Genomic DNA, 23021 nt, shown 5'->3' with positions numbered 1-23021 from the left:
ATAATTAAAAGATTCAAGGAATCCGATCCCTCAGACATCACTATCTTAAAAACCGTCATGAGTCTGTAATGAATATCCTGACATGGGCTCAGGAATACTTTGGTAAACATTTGTCAGTCAACACCATTCGCCTCTGCATCCACAGATTAGGGATGTCACGAGAACCAATATTTCGGTACCAAGTCGGTACCAACATTCTTAAAACGTGACGGTACTTGTTTTTCTGCAGTAGGTACCGTTGGTAATGAAGGTACTGAGGTTGCAATTCTTCCGGAACTGACGGGGGCAGCAAATACACCTAAGTGTTTTAGTCGGTCCACAAGAGGTAAAGAAGAAGAAGAATGCCTACAAGCACATGGGGAAAAAATACAGAAGATGGCGATAGGTTTAGTTCCATCCGACTCGTTGAGAGGAAAAGAGAGGAAAGCTCGTTGAGAGGAAAGGTAGCATCGGTTGCCAGTGTGCAACTGATGCTATCATTCATTTCAAACAAAGCGAGGAAACACTTCGAATTTGGCGAAGCACCTGAAAGATGGGCCCTATGTTGTGTTTGTTTGAGGCAGCTGGCATTGTGGCCATGAAACCAGCTAACGTTATGCTCCATGTAATGTTTGTGATAGCCAGTTATTTGATAATGCGTTGCTATATACTCTTATAAACTACCTCCTAATGGGCCACCATGCATCGCCATTCAGCCTGTGTCCTATCAGCAAAATGTAGCCTAATGTCACAAATAATTATTGAAATGTTAATGCTTTTAATTAATCTTTTTGGCCTGCCACCATATCAGTGAATTTAAACTAATGCTTGCATTCAGAGTATAAGGGGTGTGTGTGTGTGTGTGTGTTTTATTAGTCATTGTCAGACAGTGTTTGATAACTAAAATGTCCCCCTCTCTCTCTCTTTGCCAGTATTAGCCAGAGGAGGATGTCCTCCAGGAGAGTTTTAAATTAAATTTTTAAATTTTTTATTTTATTTTATTTATTTATTTTTAAACCACAGCGTGGTATCAACTTTGGTATCAAGTATCGTGTACTTTTGGTGGTATCGGTACCAACTACTCGATTTTTGGTATCGTGACATCCCTACCATAGATGCAAGTTAAGGCTTTACTATGCAAAGCAAAAGCCATACATCAACACTGTTCAGAAGTGCTGCCGACTTCTCTGGGCTTGGTCTCACCTGATGGACAGTAGCACAGTTGAATCATGTTTTGTGGTCCAACGAGTCAACATTTTAAATAGATTTTGGACAAAACAGCCGTCGTGTTCTCGGGGCCAAAGAGGAAATGGACCATCCAAGCTGTTATCAGCGTCAGGTCCAAAATTTAGCATCTGTCATGGTATGGGGTTGTGTAAGTGGGTAACTTGAACATCTGTGAGGGCATCATTAATTCAGAAATATATGTACACTAGGGATGTAACGATGCACTTCGAGCTGTTTGAAAATCGATGAAAATATGTGACGATTCAAGTCGGTTGAGATGTTACAAGAATCACAATAATGTTTTAAACAGCAGGGGCACTGAAGCTGTATACTGTGACCTCGCTTTACAGGTGCGGTAGCAGCAAGCAAGTTGTACCCTTAGTAGCAAATGTGGCGGTGGCAAGTGTAGATGTTGATGTTGAGGATGCCCTATCCTCATTCAAATCGGAGGTGTGGTGGCATTTTGGCTTTCCGAAGACTAAAAATGAAAGCAGTGAGGTGGTAACAGACAAAACAAAAACTGTGTGCAGATACTGCAAGGAGATGTTAATATACACTAATAGCACAACAAACATGATGCAGAATATAAACCGTCACCACAGTGACAAGCTCCAGTAACATCCGTCTGAACGTAAAAAACTATCAGTAGGCCTAACCACACTGACCGGCGGATTTGGAGCCCTACTCATGGCGACGACTGCGAGAGCCACGGAGATCACATTGCGCATCTGTGTTTTCATGACAAAAGATATGAGGCCATTTTCTGTCGTAGAAAATGCAGATATGCTGATATTTCTCTCTTTTTTTTTTAAAGTAAAAAAAAAAAATCCAAGCTAGGAAAGAGCACAGGCAAAGCCTTAGTTTGTTTATATGATAAGATTTCTTTTATTTGTATTATTTATTTATTTGATTTGGGATTTTTTTTTAATTCAATTTAGTTTTCTTATTTGACATAAGATGTTCAATTTCACAAAGAAATGTGCAGCATTTTGTCTGAGAAATAATAAAAGGACACTTTTTTAATTTATAATTTGTCTTAAATCTCATTTTGTTAAAAAAAAAAAAGTTGTGAGGAAATCATATGAAACCAGTATCGTGAATTGTATCGCATCGTGAGTTGAGTGAATCATTACATCCCTAATGTACACATTTTGGAGCAACATATGCTGCCATCCAGAGCAGGATAATGCCAAACCACACTCTGCCCAGATTACAAGCACACGGTTGCGTAAGCAGAGAGTGCGTGTGCTAGCATGGACTACCTGCAGTCCTGACCTGTCTCTGATTGAGAACGTGTGGCAGATTATGAAGTGCAAAATACGGCAATGAAGGCAGTTGCACAGCTAAAGAAATGCATAATGGATGAATGGGGGAAAATTCCACTTACTGAACTTAACCAACTGGTCTCTTCAGTGCTCAAACTCTTAATAAGTGTTATTAAAAGAAAAGGTGATGTTACACAGTGGTAAACAGTCAACTATCCCAACTTTTTTGGAGTGTGTTGCAGTCATCAGATTTTAAATGAGTGTGTATTTTCAAAAACAAATTAAATTCACAAAGTAAAACATCAAATAATGTGTTAATAATGTGTTTTCAATATAGTACAGGGTGAATTTAAATTTCAAATAACTTTTTTTTTTTTTTTTGCATTTTCCATACTGTCCCAACTTTTTGGTAATTAGGGTTTTAATATGATATTTGTAATTTATAACTCAAACCAGAACATAATGATTAGACTAGCTTAGACTAGTTATCTAGACGTAAACTATATTTGTTTAAAAGATTGTTATATTAATCTATTAAAAATCATTTTTAGTTAAAGCCCTTTTTGGTATCTCCTGGTATCAAGGCCTGCTTTTGGTTCCATTTTTAGCATGACTTTGTATACAAGAAGCATCAAGCATAGGATAGAAATATTGCTTTAATCTAAAATCCAAATCTAAAAACAAGCAGCTGTTCCTCAAAGCACTCACTTGTAAATATCAGGGCATTTTGGCAACTTATGAGGATGAGGGCTGTGAGTGGCTGGCTGGCAGCCATCTTGGGCAGGTACTTCACTTGTCTGTTTATATCTTTAGGAGTGGTATGAGAGGCTCCATTCCTAGACCTATTTTTAGCTTCTGCAGCTGTGTATACATGTGTGTATGAATGTATGTATGCATGTATATATGCACGTGTGTGTGTGTGTGTGTGTGACACAGAGAGAGAGCGAGAGAGAGAGAGAGAGACTGAGACTCAGAAATTAAGACAGGCAGATGACCAGTAGCAGACAAATAAACAGACAGAGAAAAAGCGAGAGGAAGGCTGTACTTTTTGGAGGAGCTCGGATGCATCTGTTTATTGAAGCTGCCAGGATGAGAAATGGTCTTGTCTCCTCTCACATAAACCTTCATTGCTCTGTCAGGAGAGAAAGGCAAAGTTCAAAAAGGAGTAAGCGAGTGAATGTGAAAGGAATGGGAAAGGGAAATGGAGAAAAAAGAAATGAAGAAAGAAAGAAGTCCTCAGTCAGTCTGGATCGAGAGCAGCATCTCCAACACCACCACACTGAGGATTGGGGCCCCCCAGATCTGTATGCTCTGTCCACTGCTGTTCACTCTGCTGACTCACAACTGTGCAGCAATGCACAGCTTGAATCACATCAAGTTCACTGATGACATGACCGTGGTAGGTCTCATCAGCAAAAATGACAAGTCAGCATACAGAGAGGAGGTACAGTGGCTAATGGACTGGTACAGAGCCAGCAACCTGTCTTTAAACATGGACAAAAGAAAAGAGATGGTTGTGACCACTCTCTGCTGAACATTGACAGCTCCTCTGTGGAGAATGTCAAGAGCACCAAATTCCTTGGTGTTCACATGGCGGAGAACCTCACCTGGTCCCTCAACACTAGGTCCATAGCCAAGAAAGCCCAGCAGCACCTCTACTTTCAGCGAAGGCTGAGAAAAGCCCATCTGCCACCCCCCATCCTCACCACATTCTACAGAGGAACCATCCTGAGCAGTTGCCTCACTGCCTAGTTTGGAAATTACACTGTCTTTGATCGCAAGGCCCTGCAGTGGATAAGCAAGACAGCTGAGGATATCATCAGAGTCTCTTTTCCCTCAATCATAGACATTTACACAACACACTGCATCCGTAAATCCACCAGCATTGTGGATGAACCCACACACCCCTCACACAAACTCTTTGGCCAGACTGTGTAAACGTTTCTTCCCCCTAACCATCAGGCTCCTCAAGACCCGAAAAACTGGACTGACGACCCAATACAACCCCACAATCCCCCAACCCACCGCTTGTTTAATTTAAAGAAAGGGATCTATCAATGTCTGATCTTCACAACATGTTTGTGAAAGTGTATCATGGCACAAACTGAGATTTCTTATGACCTCAGTTGTTGATGTTCATCAGGCTGGAAAAGGTTACAAAACCATCTCTAAAGAGTTTGGATTCCACCAATCCACAGTCATACAGATTGTGTTCAAACAGAGGAAATTCAAGACCATTGTTACCCTCCCCAGATTACTCCAAGAGCAAGAGATGTAATGGTCCGTAAGGTCTCAAAGGAACCCAGGCTAACTTCTAAGCAACTAAAGGCCTCTCTCACATTGGCTAATGTTATGTTCATGAGTCCATCATCAGGCGAACACTGAACAACAATGGTGTGCATGGCAGGGTTGCAAGGAGAAAGCCACTGCTCTCCAAAAAATACATTGTTGCCTGTCTGCAGTTTGGTAATCATGTACACAAACCAGAAGGCTATTGGAAAAATGTTTTGTGGGTAGATGAGTCCAAAATAGAACTTTTTGGTTTAAACTGATCAATAATTACCGGAAACATTTAGTTGCAGTTATTGCTGCACAAGGCAGTCACACCAGATACTTTTTCCACTGACAGTATGTAATATTAGATATTTTCCTTTAAAAATGAATGACCAATTATAATTTTTTTGACTCATTTGTTTGTATTTTATGTTTACATTTACAGCATTTTATTATTATATTTTTATCTTTTTGCAAAACCTGTTACATCTGGCACTTTATCCACACTAGAACTCTGTACTAATCAGCACTGCACTGTCATTTACTGTACCTAATGTCCTGTTCTTATTAATTATTATATTGTTTTGCACTGTTTGCACATTTGCAGACATGCACTTTACATAGTCCTGGGCTTCTTTAGTTCTTTGTAGTCTCACATAGTTCTGTGTTGTTTTGACTTGACTTGAAGAAGGAAAGGAGGTGATGTGGAATAGGAAGAAGTGGTGGGGTGAAAAAAGATAAGCAGAAAAATGCATGGAAATATGGTGGATTGCAGCTGACTAAGCAAAAATGAGTGGAAATTCTGCATGTGTCTTTATGATTGGGAAAAAAAAGCAATTACTCTATTTATATAGCAGTTTTATGTTTTTATTTATCAGGGCCTAAATAACAATTGTGTGGTCCTCACCAACTTTTACAAACAATCTAATAACCTCATGTGGCTCATCTCTGTATTTCTTGCACATTTCAATCTGGCCTTTCAATTCTTACTGCTGATGAGTAGTTTGCTTCTTGTGGTGCGGTATAGTTCTGTTTGTGAAGAACTGACTATTGTTTTTGGGTTTTTGCTTACAGCTCTCACAATGTTTTTCTCATCAACTGCTGTTTTTTAGTACATCAGTGCTTTCTTTCTTTTTTAGGACATTGCAAATTGTTGTATTGGCTATGCTCAATGTTTTGCAATAGTGCTGATGGCTTTCCCCTCTGCTTTAAGATTCAAAATGGCATGCTTTTCTCCCCAAACAGCTCTCTGGTCATCATGTTGGTCTATCTTTTTATCAACAAATATAGTCTTCACATGGGAAACCCAGGGCTCAAACCTGGCACATCTGTCAGTCACATGTTCCAGTATATTTGATCACTTGAAAAATGGGTGGGTTCAAACAAAAGGTGCCATGTTCTAAGGTGTTAACTATCTAGATGTAAATATCAGGAAATGAAAGCTGAAATTCTGACATATTGTCTCATATTCATCTTTCGATATCAAACCCAAATGGCCTCAGTGTATATCAAAATCAAAAAATTGGCCTTGTTGTTCCAATACTTTTGGAGGGGTCTGTACATGATATATAAACAACTGCTGTACTTCATTTGCATTTGTAATACCCTACCTGATGATCTTCCTTAACAATAGTTTATTCTGAGAGATCTTGGTTGTAGATTGTAGATGCTGTGAGGGTTTCTTCCCAGTCCTGATCAGGTTGCCAGAACTCTGACAGTGTCACGTATCAGGAAACTCTGGACTCCAGTTCCCATCAGCCACTGCACTGCACTACATGTCACATGACCACCTGCACCTGATTCACGTTCTGTTAATGAGCACTCTTGTGTATATATAGTCATTGTCTGCACTGTTTCTCTGTCTTTCGTTGTCTTAGACTTCTGTCTTTCATGTTACTGTGTTTTGTTTCTTGCTATAGGGTTTTGCCTAGTTGTCTTAGTGTCTTTGTTTTGTTGTTTAATTGTTTAATAAATGTTAATATATCTGCGATTGCTTCCAAACCAATCCTTGGTTCGTGATAGACAGAGTCTAGAATATTTTTTAAGGATTCAAAGACAAAAGTACAGTACATGAAGCAATCGCTAAATAACCCTGTAGTCATTAGTGAAAACAGAAGTATTGGCATACATCACCCAGAAGTAACAATTAGACCAGGAATGTTTTCAGGCCAAGGAAACCCAGGTTTGCCAAGTTTTATTTAAACAGTGTTCACCTTCTTCTTCTTTGGGTTTACTGCCAGCTCATTCTTTGCAAGTATTTCTGCTGCTGACTTTATGTTTTGAACCTGAAATATGGGCTGAGAAGTTCTGTCCAATTCATTACACTCCGCCAGACTCCCTGCATCAGCCAATGGTGCATGTTCAGCGCCTCCAGCATCTGCCTGGGACTCCCACTAAGGCAAGAAGGAACAAAACCACCTTTGTTCCTGTTCTACTTGTCTGATTTTTTCCGCTTTATAGCTCAAGGAAAGAGCTTACAGCTCGCTGGAGACTGGACGTGGAAATGAACACATAATACAATTTCCATATAGTAAAGTTTGTCAAGTTCCACTTTAAAACTTCAACAGTCAAAATTGCAAAAGGATATACTTATTTTTTAACATCTTCATGCCGAATAGGAAAAAAATTTGCAGATAAACTCAGGGCTCTACATTTCGAAATCTATTGTTATTTTGTTGTCACCTAAGGTTATTTTTTTGTTTATAGAAGTTGCTGAGGAGCCCTGGTAAATAAAAACCTTGAAATGAAGGAGGGTGTACTTAATTTTTTCAGTCACTCAAGATGTTTAGGGCCCTTAAAGATATTACTTACTGTTGAGCAATCCCTTAAGCACTTAAATCAAAGAAAAACTAAGCTAATTTAAAAAAAAAAAAAAAAAAAAACTTCATTCAGCTTGTCCAATAGCTGCTTAACATTGCTCAACCAATGGCGGCCATGTTTTTCAAGATTCGCAATTGTCCTCGTATATGCTAATTGGATCTTGGACAAGGACAATTCTTGCAAAATTTATTTATGAAGTCTATTGGACCAATTGTTCCACATTTACTCCCAATTTCATGTTTTGTTCTGCTATAGCACCACCAACTCAGAAATGTTTTCTAGATCTATCCTCAAATTGAGCCCATACATATGTACCCCAAGTTTAGTGAAAATATGTCACTCCTTTCAAGAGTTATAGCCATTTAAGTAAAAGTGGCCACACCCACTTCAAACTTTTTGATGTGCTCTTGCGAGGGTGGATCAAAACTTTAACTTTTTTTTTTGATAATTATTGATCTAAGTAGTCCAACAAATTCTCCTGCAATTAGATTATTACAGTTGAGCAAAAAACCTAGGACTAGTTCACAAAACTAGGTTTTTGAAATAATCTCAAATATTTAATGAACGATTTGATTGACAGCAGTGGTCCTAGATTCAAAGTTGTTCATAATGACAAGATCTAATGTATGATACAAAGAATATGTGTATGTCTGAAACATTGAACAATATGCAATCATTTATACACCATTTATACAGCCATTTTCAAGTTTCTTTTACTATTGTAGCACCACCAAGTGGCCAGACTCCTCCCTTTTTGTGAAGTGCCTTCAGACTGAGACCCTAAATAAGTTTATCAAGATTGGTGAAAATTGTTCTTTCTGTTTAAGAGTTATAGCCATTTAAGTAAAAGTGGCCACAACCACCTCAAACCTTTTGATGTGCCCTTGCGAGGGTAAATCAAAAGTTAAACTTTTTTTCATAATTATTGATCTAAGACATCAAAAGTATTGTTCTGCAATAGTGTTATTTCACTTGAGCAAAAAACCTATGACTAGTTCACAAAAGTAGGTTTTTAATATTATCTGAAATATCTACTGAACGGCTTGACAGACACCACTGATTCTTGAGGCAAATATGTTTAGAATGAACCTGTCATTTGATATATATTACACTGCATTATATACAACCGTTAGCACAGACAAAAATTGTGATAGCGCCACCTAGTAGATCAGTAGTTTCTGAAATACTCAAACCAGCTCATTTGGTACCAACATCCATTCCACAGTTAAAGTCACAGGGATCACAATTTTTCCCACTCTGGTGCTTGATGTTTTCCCAGTTGGACATGCAGGATGGTATTGAAAATGCTCTAGAAATTGAAGCACATTATGCTCACTATAGCTCTAGGTATGTTCAGATGTGAGTGGGCTCTGTGTAGCATGTATATCAGAGCATTGTCCATGCCTAAATGTGCGTGGTAGGCAAACTCTCTGTCTTGATGTACCATGACCAGTGGTCTGAGCTGCTTCAGAACTAGGCTCTAAAAGGTCTTCATGATGTGTAAAATGAGTGCAAGAGAGCTGTAGTCTTTTGTCTGTAGGTCTGTAGTCCTCTTGTACTCTTACGAGTACTCTTACAAGTATTAGTCGCCTTGGTTTGATCACTGGAACAATATAAGAAGTCTTCCAGAGGTGGGGCTTTCTTTAGTCTTAGAGAGAGAACATGTGCTATATCACAGTGTTTCTCAGCTGGGGGTCTGGACCCCTAGTGGTCCATGGCTAATTGCAGGGTTTTTAAAAAATGTTTAAATATTGTTTTTTTTGGTTAAATGTATCAAAATTACTTTTACAGTATTTGGCAGACTCCCTTAAACTTATCTCACTCTGAGTAATTGAGGATTAAGGGCCTTGCTCAAGAGCCCAACAATGACAGCTTGGAATGCTGGGGATTGAACCCATGACCTTCAGAGCAGTAGACCAACACCTTAACCACTGAGCTACCAGTGTCCTATAGAAACATCTAAACGATCGTTTATTGATGGATTTATTTTAAATTTATTTACAAATGAAATGATAATTTGCAAAAACCTATGAGTGGTAGACAAGTTCAAGTGTCGCAAATTAAATGTCACATCAACAATAACCTGTAAAAAATAAAATCTTGAAATGTTTTGGTTAAATTTTAAATGTCCAATGTTAATATTATTAATGTCAAATATTAATAAAATAAAGTAACATATATAGAAATGACTTAAATATATAGCCTATAATTGTTGTGGCGTGAGGGGGTCCGTGTGGATTGTATGAAATATGATAGGGGTTCAGAGCTAACAAAAGGTTGAGAACCACTGCTGTAGTACACCACAGCTGGCTGGCCCAGGTCTTCAGCACCCCGCTGAGGCTGATTCCATCAGGCCCCACAGCCTTGCCTGTGCAGTTTTCCCAGTTCTCTCCTCACCTGGTAAATTATAATAGTCATGCTGAGAGAAGGGGAAGGTGCAAGGTTGGCAGAGATGGTGCATTCAATGGGGGAGTCATTAATGGACGTCTGGGCTAGAACCTGTTAAAAAAGATTCAGCTCGTTAGCACGCTCCAGACTCCCCTCCACCATTTGGTTTCCAGCCTGTTTGTAGCTAGTAATGGTTCTCATTCTACTCCTCGCTTCCTTAACATTGTTTTGTTGCACTCAAGCTTGTCCTGTCTTTCCCCTTCCAGACCTGTTTTTAAAGCTCTGACTGTCACTTAATCTCACTCAATCAGAAATGTGCACCACATTTCTCATGGAAAGACTGAAAAAAGAAAAAAGCATCTACCATGTTTCACCTCAATTTACATTAAATTGTTCTGCAGCAAAGCCGGAAATTCTGTCCCAAATATGGCAATCGCAACAGAAAAATCATGTGACTGAAACACTAGGCTATGCCCAGAATACATTTTTAGAATTGTAAATACCCTTTCCCGAAATTCATATTCGCTTGATTTCATTGAAAATAACTTTGGCCTGCACTCGTCTTTAAATGTACTATGTAAATAATGACGACTTTACTTGACTCATGAATCTGACCAAAGTCAGAACATATCGTTTTTAGAGCTAGTTTGTGAGTTCCTGCCTAGTACAGTGGTAAAGCATTTGGCCTGTGGTCAGGATATAATTATGAAACTAGCTACGTATATTTCTTATACAAGCAAAGTTGAATAATTATTAAAAAGCTAGTGAGTAAACTGAAGACAACATTCAAAAACCTTTTTAATCTGGATAGCCAGAACAGGTTCCTCCACCTACACAAAGTCTATACTGTAGGACTGTCTACAGTGTCAAAGGAGCTCTAAGAGAGCAACACTCTCTGTTGTCATTACATGGTTTTTAAAAGCCACTGCTTTTAAAAGCCTTCTTCTGTTACAGTGAAAAAGCACCTATGGTGTATTTTTGAGTGGTTCAAAAATCACCTCTGTTGACCTATGGTGGTACAGTCAAATAATAAGGTTGCTAGGGATACTAGTGATTGTTTCTTGGTGTTTAGGACTAGCATTCTTTGTGATGGAGAAGAAATGTGTTGTATGAGTCTAGCCAGAATTTTAAAGACAATTTAAATTTAACCAGCCTTAATCTGTTGTGTGGTATCTATAGTACAACCCCAGTTCCAAAAAAATTTTGAAAAATGTGTATAACTGTATACGTTTCACTGTGTAAAATGTAAATAAGTGTAAATAAAAACAGAATGCAATGATTTGCAAATCTCATAAACCCATATTCATAGTCACAATTTTACGTTGAGGAACATTATTCTGAAATTGTTCCACAATTTATAGCTGCAGTTTTTCACATATTGGTGAACTTCTGCCCATCTTTACTTCTGAAAGACTCTACCACTCTAAGATACTTGTTTTATACCCAATCATTTTACTGACCTGTTGTTTAACCAACAGCTGTTTCTTTTTACTAACACTTACTTTTGCAGCCTTTTGTTGCCCCCATCCCAACCTTTTTGAGACGTGTTGTGGCCATCAAATTCAAAATTACCTTATTTTTTGCTTAAAAATACATTTATATTTACTCAGTTTAACCATTTGATATGTTTTCTATGTTCTACTGTGAATAACATATGGGTTTAGGAGATTTGCAAATTATTCTGTTTTTATTTACATTTATTTACATTTTACATAGCACCCCAAGTTTTTTTTGGAATTGTGGTTGTATATGTGAGAGAAGCAAAAAGATGCCTAGAAAAGTGTGTGTGTATGTGCATGTGTGTGCGCGCGGTGAGTCTTTGCCTGTTACAAGCGGGTGTTTAGGCAGGGTTCACCAAGGAAACATTTGTAAGGAATGTCTGAAAGCATGTCACACACGTACACACAGGCTGTCTGAAAGTCAAAACACAGCCACATTATTATATGATATTATATTATATTATAATATTTATATATTATTATTATTATTATAAGGAATTATTATTTAATAGGGTCTAATACAGTTCAGGTTGTAATCATTCCTGCTGTGAGATTTAAAAAACAGCTTTGTACGTTATCTGTTTTTCAGCTTCCTGGACAGAATCGATTCAGTACGGCAGAATGACTACACACCAACAGACCAGGTGGGGGTGCTCTAAAGTGTGTGCTTGTGCGTGACTGCATATGTGTGTGCTGGAAGGATGGCTTGAAAACACTGTTATAATCAAGGTGGAGTAATCAGCCTGACAGATATACCAGCACTACTATATTTAGAAAGTAATTTTTAACCATAAAATATTTAAAATAACCACTACATGAATGTATGAATTTTCTGCGACCCCAAGCCCCAGTGAAAGGAACATTCCTTTCACTGAACTCGTATTTCTTGATACAGCTTTTCAAAAAGTCACGAGAAGTGTGTTTGAAACGGCCTATCCCTTTCTGCTCTCACATCCAGCTTCGCACAATACATAAGGAATAAAACACAAAGGGGCATGGTACGGCCATACACGAACAGCCAGGCATGGATTATACTTGACACATAATTTTACTTTATGTACAGATGGAGAATTAAAAGCGACATCCACTAGACAGCATGTCAATGCCTGAACACTCTGATTGTCTGGTTTACATGTGGAGCTGTAAAATTAGTGATTTCATGCACAGAGATGTTAAATACACTGATGAGCTCTGTTCCTTTCCACTGATTGTTGTTCTGAGCTGTATCTCAAATCCAAAATGCTGAACTTACATTCAAAGTAACAGATTGATAGATACATAGATACATAGATAGATACATAGATAGATGCATTTTGAGACATAGTGCTTGTTTAGTGGCGGGAGATGGACAGGGAAATTTGTCCATTTTTTTTATTGGTAAGGCAGTGTGTCAGGATAGTGAAAAAGATTGAATAGCATGTACACTCTTCATTTACATGACTCCCAGTAAAAGCTATATTTTTATAGGGATCCAAAGTCAGCTGATCTCTAGATTGGCTGCTTTATTAGAACATCTATAGTCACCCCTTGAATGTATTGGAACAGTAAAGCCAATTTTCTATTGTTTTTGCTATACACTGAAGACAGTTGGGTTTGAGATCAGAAGATGAATATGACATGATAGATTCCACATCTCTTGCTTGCAATAACTGTGTCAAGCTGGCAATCCACTGACATCATCAAACTGTGGCTTGTCCCACAGCTTTCAGTTGTTGATTGTTTGGGGGGTTTCTCCATCAGTCTTCTGTTTAGGAGATGAAATGCATGCTCAATTGGGTTAAGGTCTAGTTATTGACTTAGACAGTCTACAACCTTCCATTTTTTTCCACCAATGAAGTCCTTGTTTGTGTTGGCAGTGTTTTTTGGATGATGAAGATCCTCCCAATACCCTCACTGAGCATTTTAATTAGGAACACTATATTAATACAGGGTAGGGTCTCCCTTTGCTCTCAAAACAGCCTCAAATCTTCATGGCATGGATTCCACAAGATGTCAGAAACATTCCTTTGAGATTCTAGTCATTTTGACATGATTGCATCACACAATCCCTTCAGATTTTTCATGTGTACATTCATGCTGCAAATTTCCTGTTCTACCACATCCCAAAGGTGTTCCCTTTCAAAGGGAACTTTGACGTTGTGTTTAGCATAACACTATGGAAGCGCCTCTCGCGTGTGACCGGCATCTGAAGCTTGTGTAAAATCATACCTGTTTATAGGCCTGCCATGATCAGGTGGCAGTTAACGTGGCAATTAAGTGCGTCGCGTGATATAAATATGGCACCTGTGAACCGCACCATCAGCCCTGAGGGTGTACTAAAAACTGAGAGCAGCATATAAAGAGCTGCTTGAAGTGATTACTAAGGCTGGATGAGCCTTTTTCTCCCCAGTGAAAGTAAATCCCTCACACTGCAGAAACTCCCCTTTCTTCCAGAAATGCATGACAAAATGGGGGGCAGTGGTGGCTTAGCGGTTAAGGCTACTGATCAGAAGGTCGGGGGTTCAAGCCCCAGCACTGATGAGCTGCCACTGTGGGGCCCTTGAGCAAGGCCCTTAACCCTCTCTGCTCCAGGGGTGCTGTATCATGACTGACCCTGCGCTCTGACCCCAGCTTCCTGACAGGCTGGGGTATGCGAAGAAAAGAAATTCACTGTGTTGTAATGTATATGTCACCAATAAAGACTCATTATTATCATTATCATTAAAATATCAGGCTTCTGGGGGAAAGCTGTATTTATAACCCCATGATGTTGGATTATTCGGCCATTGTGGGGAATGAATGGCATGGCTATTTAGATATGCTGAAGGTGGAGGAGGCGCTTGCGAGCCACCTCTCTCCATCGACGGCAGGCAATTGGGGGGCCGGCTTTGCCATCCAGGCCACCGTGTAAGACCAACGTGGCATTGGTGGGCAAGGCCTATGCGGTAGTAGTCTTGCTTGTGGGTCACTGCAGACAATGACAGTGTTGCAGGCCTACCAAGCAGACCTGCTGATTGAGCTCGACATATGGCGGCATTCAGCCAGTTTCTTCCCTGTTGTCTCGAGTTCTCCCGGGCATCCACGACTGGAGCCCGGGTCAGCACCAGTGCAAGGGAGACCCAGAAGGTGAGTATGGCAGCCCGCCAACCCCCCGCGGACAGCCAGGGGAACCGGGCAGCCACAGTCGCGGCCTGCTACTAGGCCTGATCTGAGAATGGTCATAAAGGCCAAGCAGGCAAAGAAGAGCGGTCCTGAGGGGCTGTGAAGGGACGTATCAGGGGATATGAGGTTGTTAGGGCAGTTAGCCCCCAGTGCTACTGTAAAGCCTCCCTTAGCCAAGGCGGTCCCAAGTTTTCAGTGTTCTCTGGTCAGCGAGCTGTCACAGGGCAATGAAAATCTGATGCTTTCCCTCCAATAGAATGTGGAATAGTTAACATCACTAAAAGACCATCTGGCAGTGTGGAAACTACTGTCAAATGTGTCTCCATGGATTCTGTCTACCATAGAAAAGGGTTACTGGGTCCAGTTTATAGCTCGACCCCCCGGTTCAGAGGTGTGCTCACCACAGTAGTCAGCACAGACCTGAGCCCAACGTTAGCGCAGGAAGTAAGATCCCTCTTGGACAAAGGGGCCACAAAACATGTAGGCCGTTCCCTGAGGGAGGGAGGTTTTTACAGCCGTTATTTCCTGGTCCGCAAAAAATAGGAGTATGCGGCCAATTTTAGATCTGCGTCATCTGAACTGTACTCTTCGGACATACAGGTTCAAGATGCTGACGCCCAAACTTATAGTTCCACAGATTCAGTTTGAGGGCTGGTTTGTGACGATAGATCTAAAAGGTGCATATGTCCACATAGAAATATTGCTAGCTTTATCCCCTCGCACCTTCACAAAGTGCATGGATGTCATTCTGGCTCCATTGTGACTCCAGGGCATCCGTGTACTAAACTACCTGGATGACTGGTTAATTCTAGCACGATCCAGGGAACTGGCAGTTCAACATCGAGATGTTGAAGAGCTTGGGGCTCAGGTTGAACCTCAGAAAAGTATGCTTTAACCAGTGCATTGGATAACTTTTCTAGGGGTTATAAGGCTTCTACTATGATGAGGGCGTTTCTATCCCCAGCATGCGTAGGGTCAATCCTATCAACACCGAGCAAGATAAAGCTAGATCTTGGGAGACTATTGGCGCTTATGGGCCTATTGCACAGGAGACCATTCAGTGGTGGCTGAGAAGTTGGGGGTTTCGTCCAAGGACGAAACCTCTGAGAATAATCAGTGTCACGCGGCGATGCCTACATGCTCTGAGAATTTGAGTGTCCCCGGTTTCTAGCCTTGGGTCACACTCTAGCGGTGTGTCCTTTGCACAAGACAGTAATGACAGACACTTCCCTCACGGGCTGGAGCGCGGTCTTAGACAGCTGTCCAGCTCATGTCTCTGGTGCAGCCCTCATCTGGAACGGCATATAAATTGCCTACACATGTGGGCCATATTTCTAGCACTGAAATTCCTTCTTCCTCAATTGAGAGGTCACCATGTGTTTACAGACAACACACTGGTGGTCTCATATATTGACTACCAGGGAGGATTATGTCCGTGCCCCCTGTTCAGGCAGGCGCAACTAATTCTTCTCTGGGCAGAAGGAAATTTTGTCAGTGAGTGGAATGTACATTCTGGGAATATGGGGGCAGACATCCTGTTGAGGCAGGAGCTGAGGCCCAGGAATTGGTGGCTCCAACCACAAGTGGTGGAGTCCATATGGCGAGGTTTGGCCAAGCGGGACTGCATGTGTTCGCCTCCGAGGGAACAACACACGGCCCGCTGTGGTTCACCCTCACTCCTCTCGCACAATTAGGGTTGGACGCCATGGTGCACATGTGGCCGAGGTCACATCTCTACGCTTTTCCCCCCATCGCTCTGCTCCCACAAGTTCTAGCAAGAGTTTGCCAAGACAGCCTATGTCTGCTGCTAGTAGCACCTTATTGGCCAGCTCGAATATGGTTCTCAGAGATAATATCCTTGCTAGATGGCACTCCTTGGGAGATTCCCATCCGCAGGGATCCACTGTAGACCCAGTGAACTGCGCAATAGCTACAGTTCTGGAGTTCTTACAAGAACATTTCTCAGTGGGGTGGGCTCCTTCTACAATCAGGGTTTAAGTGGCCGCCATTTTGGCCAGCCACGCCCCTGTTGATGGAGCCTCTGTGGGGCAACATCCTCTAACCTCGAGGTTTATGCGTGGTGTCAGGTGGCTGAGGCCCATCTGTAGGCCACGCATACTTTCCTGGGACCTTTCTGTGGTCCTGGAAGGTCTGTCAGGTGCCCCATTTGAGTCCTTAGAATGGATCTTCTGTCTCAAGCCGGACGGCTGATTTATCACCCTCGGCCAGAACTATGGAAACTGTGGGTCTGGCCCCTGAGGGGCACCAGCTCATAGATTCTGGTCTCACAACTGAGGTTGTAGAGACCATGTTAAATGCTGGAGCACCATCCACAAGGAAATTGTATGCACTCGTGGCAGCTTTTTGACTTGTGGTGTGAGGAACATCAGCTAGACCCAGTGAACTGCGCAATAGCTACAGTCCTGGAGTTCTTACAAGAACGTTTCTCAGCGTGGTGGGCTCCTTCTACAATCAGGGTTGATGGAGCCTCTGTGGGGCAACATCCTCTAACTTCGAGGCTCATGCGTGGTGTCAGGCGGCTGAGGCCGATCTGCAGGCCGCGCATACCTTCCTGGGACCTTTCTGTGGTCCTGGAAGGTCTGTCAAGGGCCCCATTTGAGCCATTAGAGTCAGCCTCTGAGAAGCTTCTGACTAAAGGTAGCTCTTCTGCTGGCCCTGACATCTCTCAAGCGAGTAGGAGATCTACAAGCTCTCTCTGTTACCCCTTCATTAGCCAATCCTATGCCGGATTATATTCCTAAGGTGCCTACATCGGCTGCCCACTCTGTGGTGTTGCAGGCTTTCTGCCCTCCTCCATTCCCCACGCCGGAAAAAGAGAGAATGCACCTGCTGTGTCCAATAAGGGCTCTCTGTACTTACGTCCACCGCTCCGGCCAGTGGTGTAAGTTGGAGCAGCTGCTGGTCTGCTTTGGCGGCGACAGTAGAGGTGATGCTGTGTCAAAACAGCGCATCTCTAATTGGATAGTGGAAGCAATCTCTATTGCTTATGAGGCGTGCGGTCTCGCTACACCTCTGGGCATAAGGGCTCATTCCACTAGGGCAGTCGCCTCCGCGAAGGCTTTGCCCAAAGTGGTATCCTTACAGGATGTGTGTGCTGCTGCAGGGTGGTCTACGCCACACCCATTCATTCGTTATTACAGCCTGGATATTCATTCCACCCCAAGCTCGAGTCTTTTTCAGTGACCCTCGGGCTTGGGTCTTTTTGAACAGGCCATACCTCTGTATGACGGAGTGGGTATTCTCGTTCCCATAGTGTTATGCTAAATGCAACGTCGAAGTTACCTTTGAAAGGGAATGTCTGGGTTACGCATGTAACCCTGTTCCCTGAGAAGGGAACGAGAAGTTGCGTAGCTTTGTCATACCAGGGCAGGCCTGGGAATTGCGTCTTCACTTCAGATAATAGAGGCTGATGGCGCGGTTCACAGGTGCCATATTTATATCACGCGACATGCTTAATTGCCATGTCACCTGATCATGGCAGGCCTATAAATAGGCATGATTTTACACAAGCTTCAACTGCCGGTTGCGTGCGAGAGGCGCTCCCATAGTGTTATGCTAAACGCAACGTCTCGTTCCCTTTTCAGGGAACAGGGTTACATGCGTAACCCAGACGTTATATTGGATTCAGATCAGGTGACTGGGAAGGCCATTAAAGAATGTTGAACTCATTGTCATTATGACAAAACCAGATTGAGACGACTTTTGCTTTGAGACATGGCGCATGTCTCAAAGCGCATGGCGCTTTGAGACATGCTTGAAATATCCATAAGAAGATGGGTAAATTGTGGCCATGAAGGGATGCACATGGTCATCAACAAATAGGCTGTGGCTTTCAAGCGATGATTGATTGATCCAAAAGTGTGCCAAGTGCCATTGCATCATGTTCTGGAGTGTTGACACAAAGCAGGTTGGGTCCATAGATTCATTCTGAGCCTACCATCTGTGTGCCTCAGCAGAAATCGAGATTCATCAGACCAGGCTACGTTTTTCCAGTTTTCAACTGTCCAGTTTTGGTGAGCCTGTGCGCACTGCAGCCTAAGTTTTCTGTTCTTGAAAAAACAGAACACAATACAGTAAGAAAATTGCCACTGTCAAAATTACTGAGAACACATTTTCCCCCTTTCTGATAGTTAATGTGAACATTTTGTGAAGCTGCCTGCTGGTATGATTTTATGCATTGCACTGCTGCCACACAATTGGATGATAAGATAATGGGGCTGCTGTGGCTCAGGTGATAGAGCAGGTTGTCCACTAATCGTAGGGTTGGCAGTTTGATTTCCGGCCCACATGACTCCACATAACGAAGTGTACTTGGGCAAGACACTGAACCCCAAGTTGCTCCCGATGGCAAGTTAGTGCCTTGCATGGCAGCTCTGCTACCATTGTTGTGTGAGTGTGTGTGTGTGAATGGGTGAATGAGACACAGTGTAAAGCACTTTGGATAAAAGTGCTATATAAGAGCAGACTATTTAAATTGCTTGAATGAGTAGGTGTACAGGTGTTCCAGTGTGTGTAGATTGGATGCATTTCTCTGTAAATTGGCAGACATGATGTTTCTGTAGACTTCTGAATTCATTCTGCTGCTACCGTCATGAGTTACCTCATTAATAAAGATCAGTGAGCCCATTCCAGAAGCAGCCATGCAAGCCCAAGCCATGACAGTGCCTTCAATATGCTTGACCAATGAGCTTGTATGTTTTGGATCAGGAGCAGATCCTTTATTTGCCCTTTCCATGACTTTGGTAGAGGTTAATATTGGCTCCAGAATATTGTCTCATCTCTGTATTGCTTTGCAAATTTTAATCTGGCCTTGTGATTCTTACTGCTGATGAGTGGTTTGCATCTGGTGTTATGGCATCTATATTTCTGCTTTTGAAGTCTTCAAATGGTGGATTATGATACCTTCACCCCTAGCCTGTGGAGGCTGATGCTGATGTCACTGACTGTTGACTGTCAACTGCTGTTGTTCTACCTTGAGTAAGATATCCAGAGCTGTTAATTGTTTAAACAATTAATCTAACAAAGCACACCTGGGCAACAAGAATTACCCATCAGTTATATGTTCCAATATTTTGATCAATTGAAAAATGGGTGGGTTCAAACAATGTACCATGTTTTAATGTTGTTTAAACATTTAGATGTAAATATCAGGAAATGAAAGCTGAAATTCCGATCTATCGTCTCATATTTATTTTTGATTTCACCCACAAATGTCTTCAGAGTACAAAAATATTGGCTTTACTGTTCCAATACTTTCAGAGGGGGCTGTAAGTTCTGTACAATAATTTCCAGAAAAAAATAAGAGAAATTCCTGCTATCAGTTGTTCTGTGCCATTTTTATTTTCTTACTGTATTGTGTTCTGTTTTTTCACTTTGTGTAGGATTTGCTTAGGTGCCGAGTTTTGACTTCAGGGATTTTCGAAACAAGATTTCAAGTAGACAAAGTCAACTTTCAGTAAGTCATTGTAGTTTTAACTTTTTTATGTTATCATAATTAATGTTAGATCAGTAAGATTTCTGTTTGCTCTGTTAAATTGATTCAAACTTTGAAGGTAGATGGCAAATATCAAAGCATGATGTCAAATGTCATCCTCACTTTGACCACATTGGGCCCCTGTTGTAATAAATGCTTCAATTAGTCATCTTCTTATTGTGATATAATGTGTACTCTGTTCACTATGGGAATTGCAAATTATTTCATAATTAATAAACAATCGGTTCTTTTAAAAGCATCTGTTTTGACCATGGAGACCTGTTTTTTTTTTTTTTTGTCCCTGCCCATCTTCTCTTTCTTTTTTGTCTCTCAGCATGTTTGATGTAGGTGGTCAGAGAGATGAGAGAAGAAAGTGGATCCAGTGCTTTAATGGTGAATTTGGCATTTGTATAAATTTGTGTCTTTAGCTGCACATAATTTTCACTAGTCAAAACAATCCTAATTGACAGTGTTGTATCATTCACATGGCTTTTGCAAGTCTGAAACAAATCCAGAATTAACACCAAATCTAAAAAGAGCCCATCTGAGTGACAGTGTTTTGTGGCTATGTGTTGCTCCAGATGTGACAGCCATCATTTTTGTAGCAGCCAGCAGCAGTTACAACATGGTGATCAGAGAAGACAACAGCACTAACCGCCTGCGCGAGTCCCTAGATCTGTTCCGCAGCATCTGGAATAACAGGTTCCACCTGTCCCTCTCTTCTATGTTTCTCTTTTTTTAATCCTCTTTATGTCTGAATACACTACGTTGAATGGAAGTTTAATTAATATTCGGCATTGCTCAATAACTTAGTAATATGCTATATTTGTGCTACATTTGTTGACTAACTAGTGGAATCATGCCAAACAGCCCTTCAGTGCCCCAAAATTCCTGAGTATTTTTCTTTCACAATTTACAAATAGTTGCATTTTCAGATATTATCAGACTTCTGTTGGGGTTGATAAAGCATTTCATTTTTTTTTTTATTGTGGGGGATTTTTATTTGTTTTGCAATTTAGTGATTATTTAGTCAAATTTTTTTATTATAAGCATTTAAACCTTTTTAAAAAAAATCCAGACAGTGTGGTACAGTATATGATACAGTGGTGCTTGAAAGTTTGTGAACTCTTTAGAATTTTCTATATATTTGCATAAATATTTAAATAAAATAAAATTTTCACACAAGCCCTAAAAGTAGATACTAAGAACCCAATTAAACAAACGAGTAATTTATTTATTGAGGAAAATGATCCAATATCACATAACTGTGAGTAGCAAAAGTATGTGAACCTTTGCTTTCATGTCTGGTTTGAACCTGTTGTGCAGCAATAACTGCAACTAAACATTTCTGGTAACAGTTGATCAGTACTGCACATTGGCTTGGAGACATCTTAACCCATTCCTCAGTACAGAACAGCTTCAATTCTGGGATGTTGGTGGGTTTCCTGACATGAATTGCTTGCTTCAGGTCTTTTCACAACATTTCCATTGGATTAAGGTCAGGACTTTGACTTGACCATTCTAAAACATTAACTTTATTCTTTAACAATTCTTTGGTAGATCAACTTGTGTGCTTGTTGCTGCATGACCCACTTTCTCTTCAGTTTATGGACAGATGTCCTGACATTTTCCTTGTTCCTTGTTCCATCAATTAACCATCAATGTTCCATTGTTCCATCAGAATACATTGTTCCATCAATGATTGCAAGCCGTCCTGTCCACGATGCGGCAAAACAGGCACAAACCATGATACTACCAGCAACATGTTTCACAGATGGGATGAGTTTCTTATGCTGGAATGCAGAGTTTTCTTTTCTCCAAATATAACCCTTCTCATTTAAGCCAAATTTTTATTTTGGTCTCATCAATCCACAAAATATTGTTCCAGTAGCCTTCTGGCTTGTCCACATGATCTTTAGCAAACTGCAGATGGGCAGCAATGTTCTTTTTGAAGAGCAGTGGTTTTATCCTTGTAACCCTGCCATGCACACCACTGTTGTTCAGTGTTCTCTTTATAGTAGACTCATGAACATTAACATTAGCCAATGTGAGAGAGGCCTTTATTTGCTTAGAAGTGTGTCAGGTCACAGCAAACCAGTGACTACATTTCCCATCCTGCACAGCGGCCTACAAACATGGCCACCATGGACTACACTTCCCACACACACACACGTTCACCTTCTCTGGAACTTTAATCACGCACACCTGTTTCCAATCTCACACACTCACACCACAGTATATAAGAGACTGTTTAAACACTGTGACTTTGCACAGTACTTAGTTATCTCTGTACCTAGCTTTCATTTCTCGTTTTCCAGTTATCGTTTCATGTTTCCTGTGATTGACCTCGTTTCTTGTTTCTGCATTTTGGATTACAGCCTAGCCCAGTTTATGCCCATTTGCCAATCACCTGACCCATTGCCTATTATTTCGACCAAGCTATTGTCTTACGATTTGGATTTGTCTGCCTGCCTCCTAAATAAAACCTCTTTTTCTGCACTTGCTTCCGCCTCAGTTACCGTTCCGTGAAACCCTGGCTTCTTTGTGACCTTGTGGACTATTTCACATCTTGCTCTTGGAGTGATCTTTGAGGAGTTAGTTGACCACTCCTGAGAAGGGTGACAGTGGTCTGAAATTTCTTTCATTTGTACACAATCTGACTAGATTGGTGGAGTCCAAACTCTTTAAAGATGGTTTTGTAACCTTTTCGAGCCTGATGAGGAGCAACAACAACTCTCTTTCTGAGGTCCTCAGAAATCTCCTTTCCATGATACACTTCCAGAAACATGTTGTGAAGTTAAGACTTTGATAGATCCTTGTTCTTGAAATAAAAGAGGGTGCTCACTCACACCTGATCATCATCCCATTGATTGAAAATGACTGACTCTAATTTCACTTTCGCTAATCCTAGAGGTTCACATACTTTGCCACTCA

At 41.0% G+C, this 23021-nt stretch overlaps 1 protein-coding gene across 1 annotated transcript in view; it reads left to right on the top strand.

Moving 5' to 3' along the window:
- The window catches only part of gnal (guanine nucleotide binding protein (G protein), alpha activating activity polypeptide, olfactory type), a 105034-nt gene that overhangs the window by 59962 nt on the left and 22051 nt on the right, over positions 1-23021 (top strand). The window contains exons 6-9 of the mRNA XM_053611915.1: positions 12042-12096; positions 19996-20069; positions 20422-20480; positions 20669-20789. Of these exons, the coding sequence (XP_053467890.1) occupies positions 12042-12096; positions 19996-20069; positions 20422-20480; positions 20669-20789 (309 nt within the window). The remainder of the gene's footprint in view (positions 1-12041; positions 12097-19995; positions 20070-20421; positions 20481-20668; positions 20790-23021) is intronic.

This window comes from Ictalurus furcatus, chromosome 23, assembly GCF_023375685.1.
Source record: "Ictalurus furcatus strain D&B chromosome 23, Billie_1.0, whole genome shotgun sequence".
Classification (NCBI taxonomy): Eukaryota; Metazoa; Chordata; class Actinopteri; order Siluriformes; family Ictaluridae; genus Ictalurus; species Ictalurus furcatus.
This window is presented reverse-complemented; position numbering and strand designations above follow the sequence as displayed.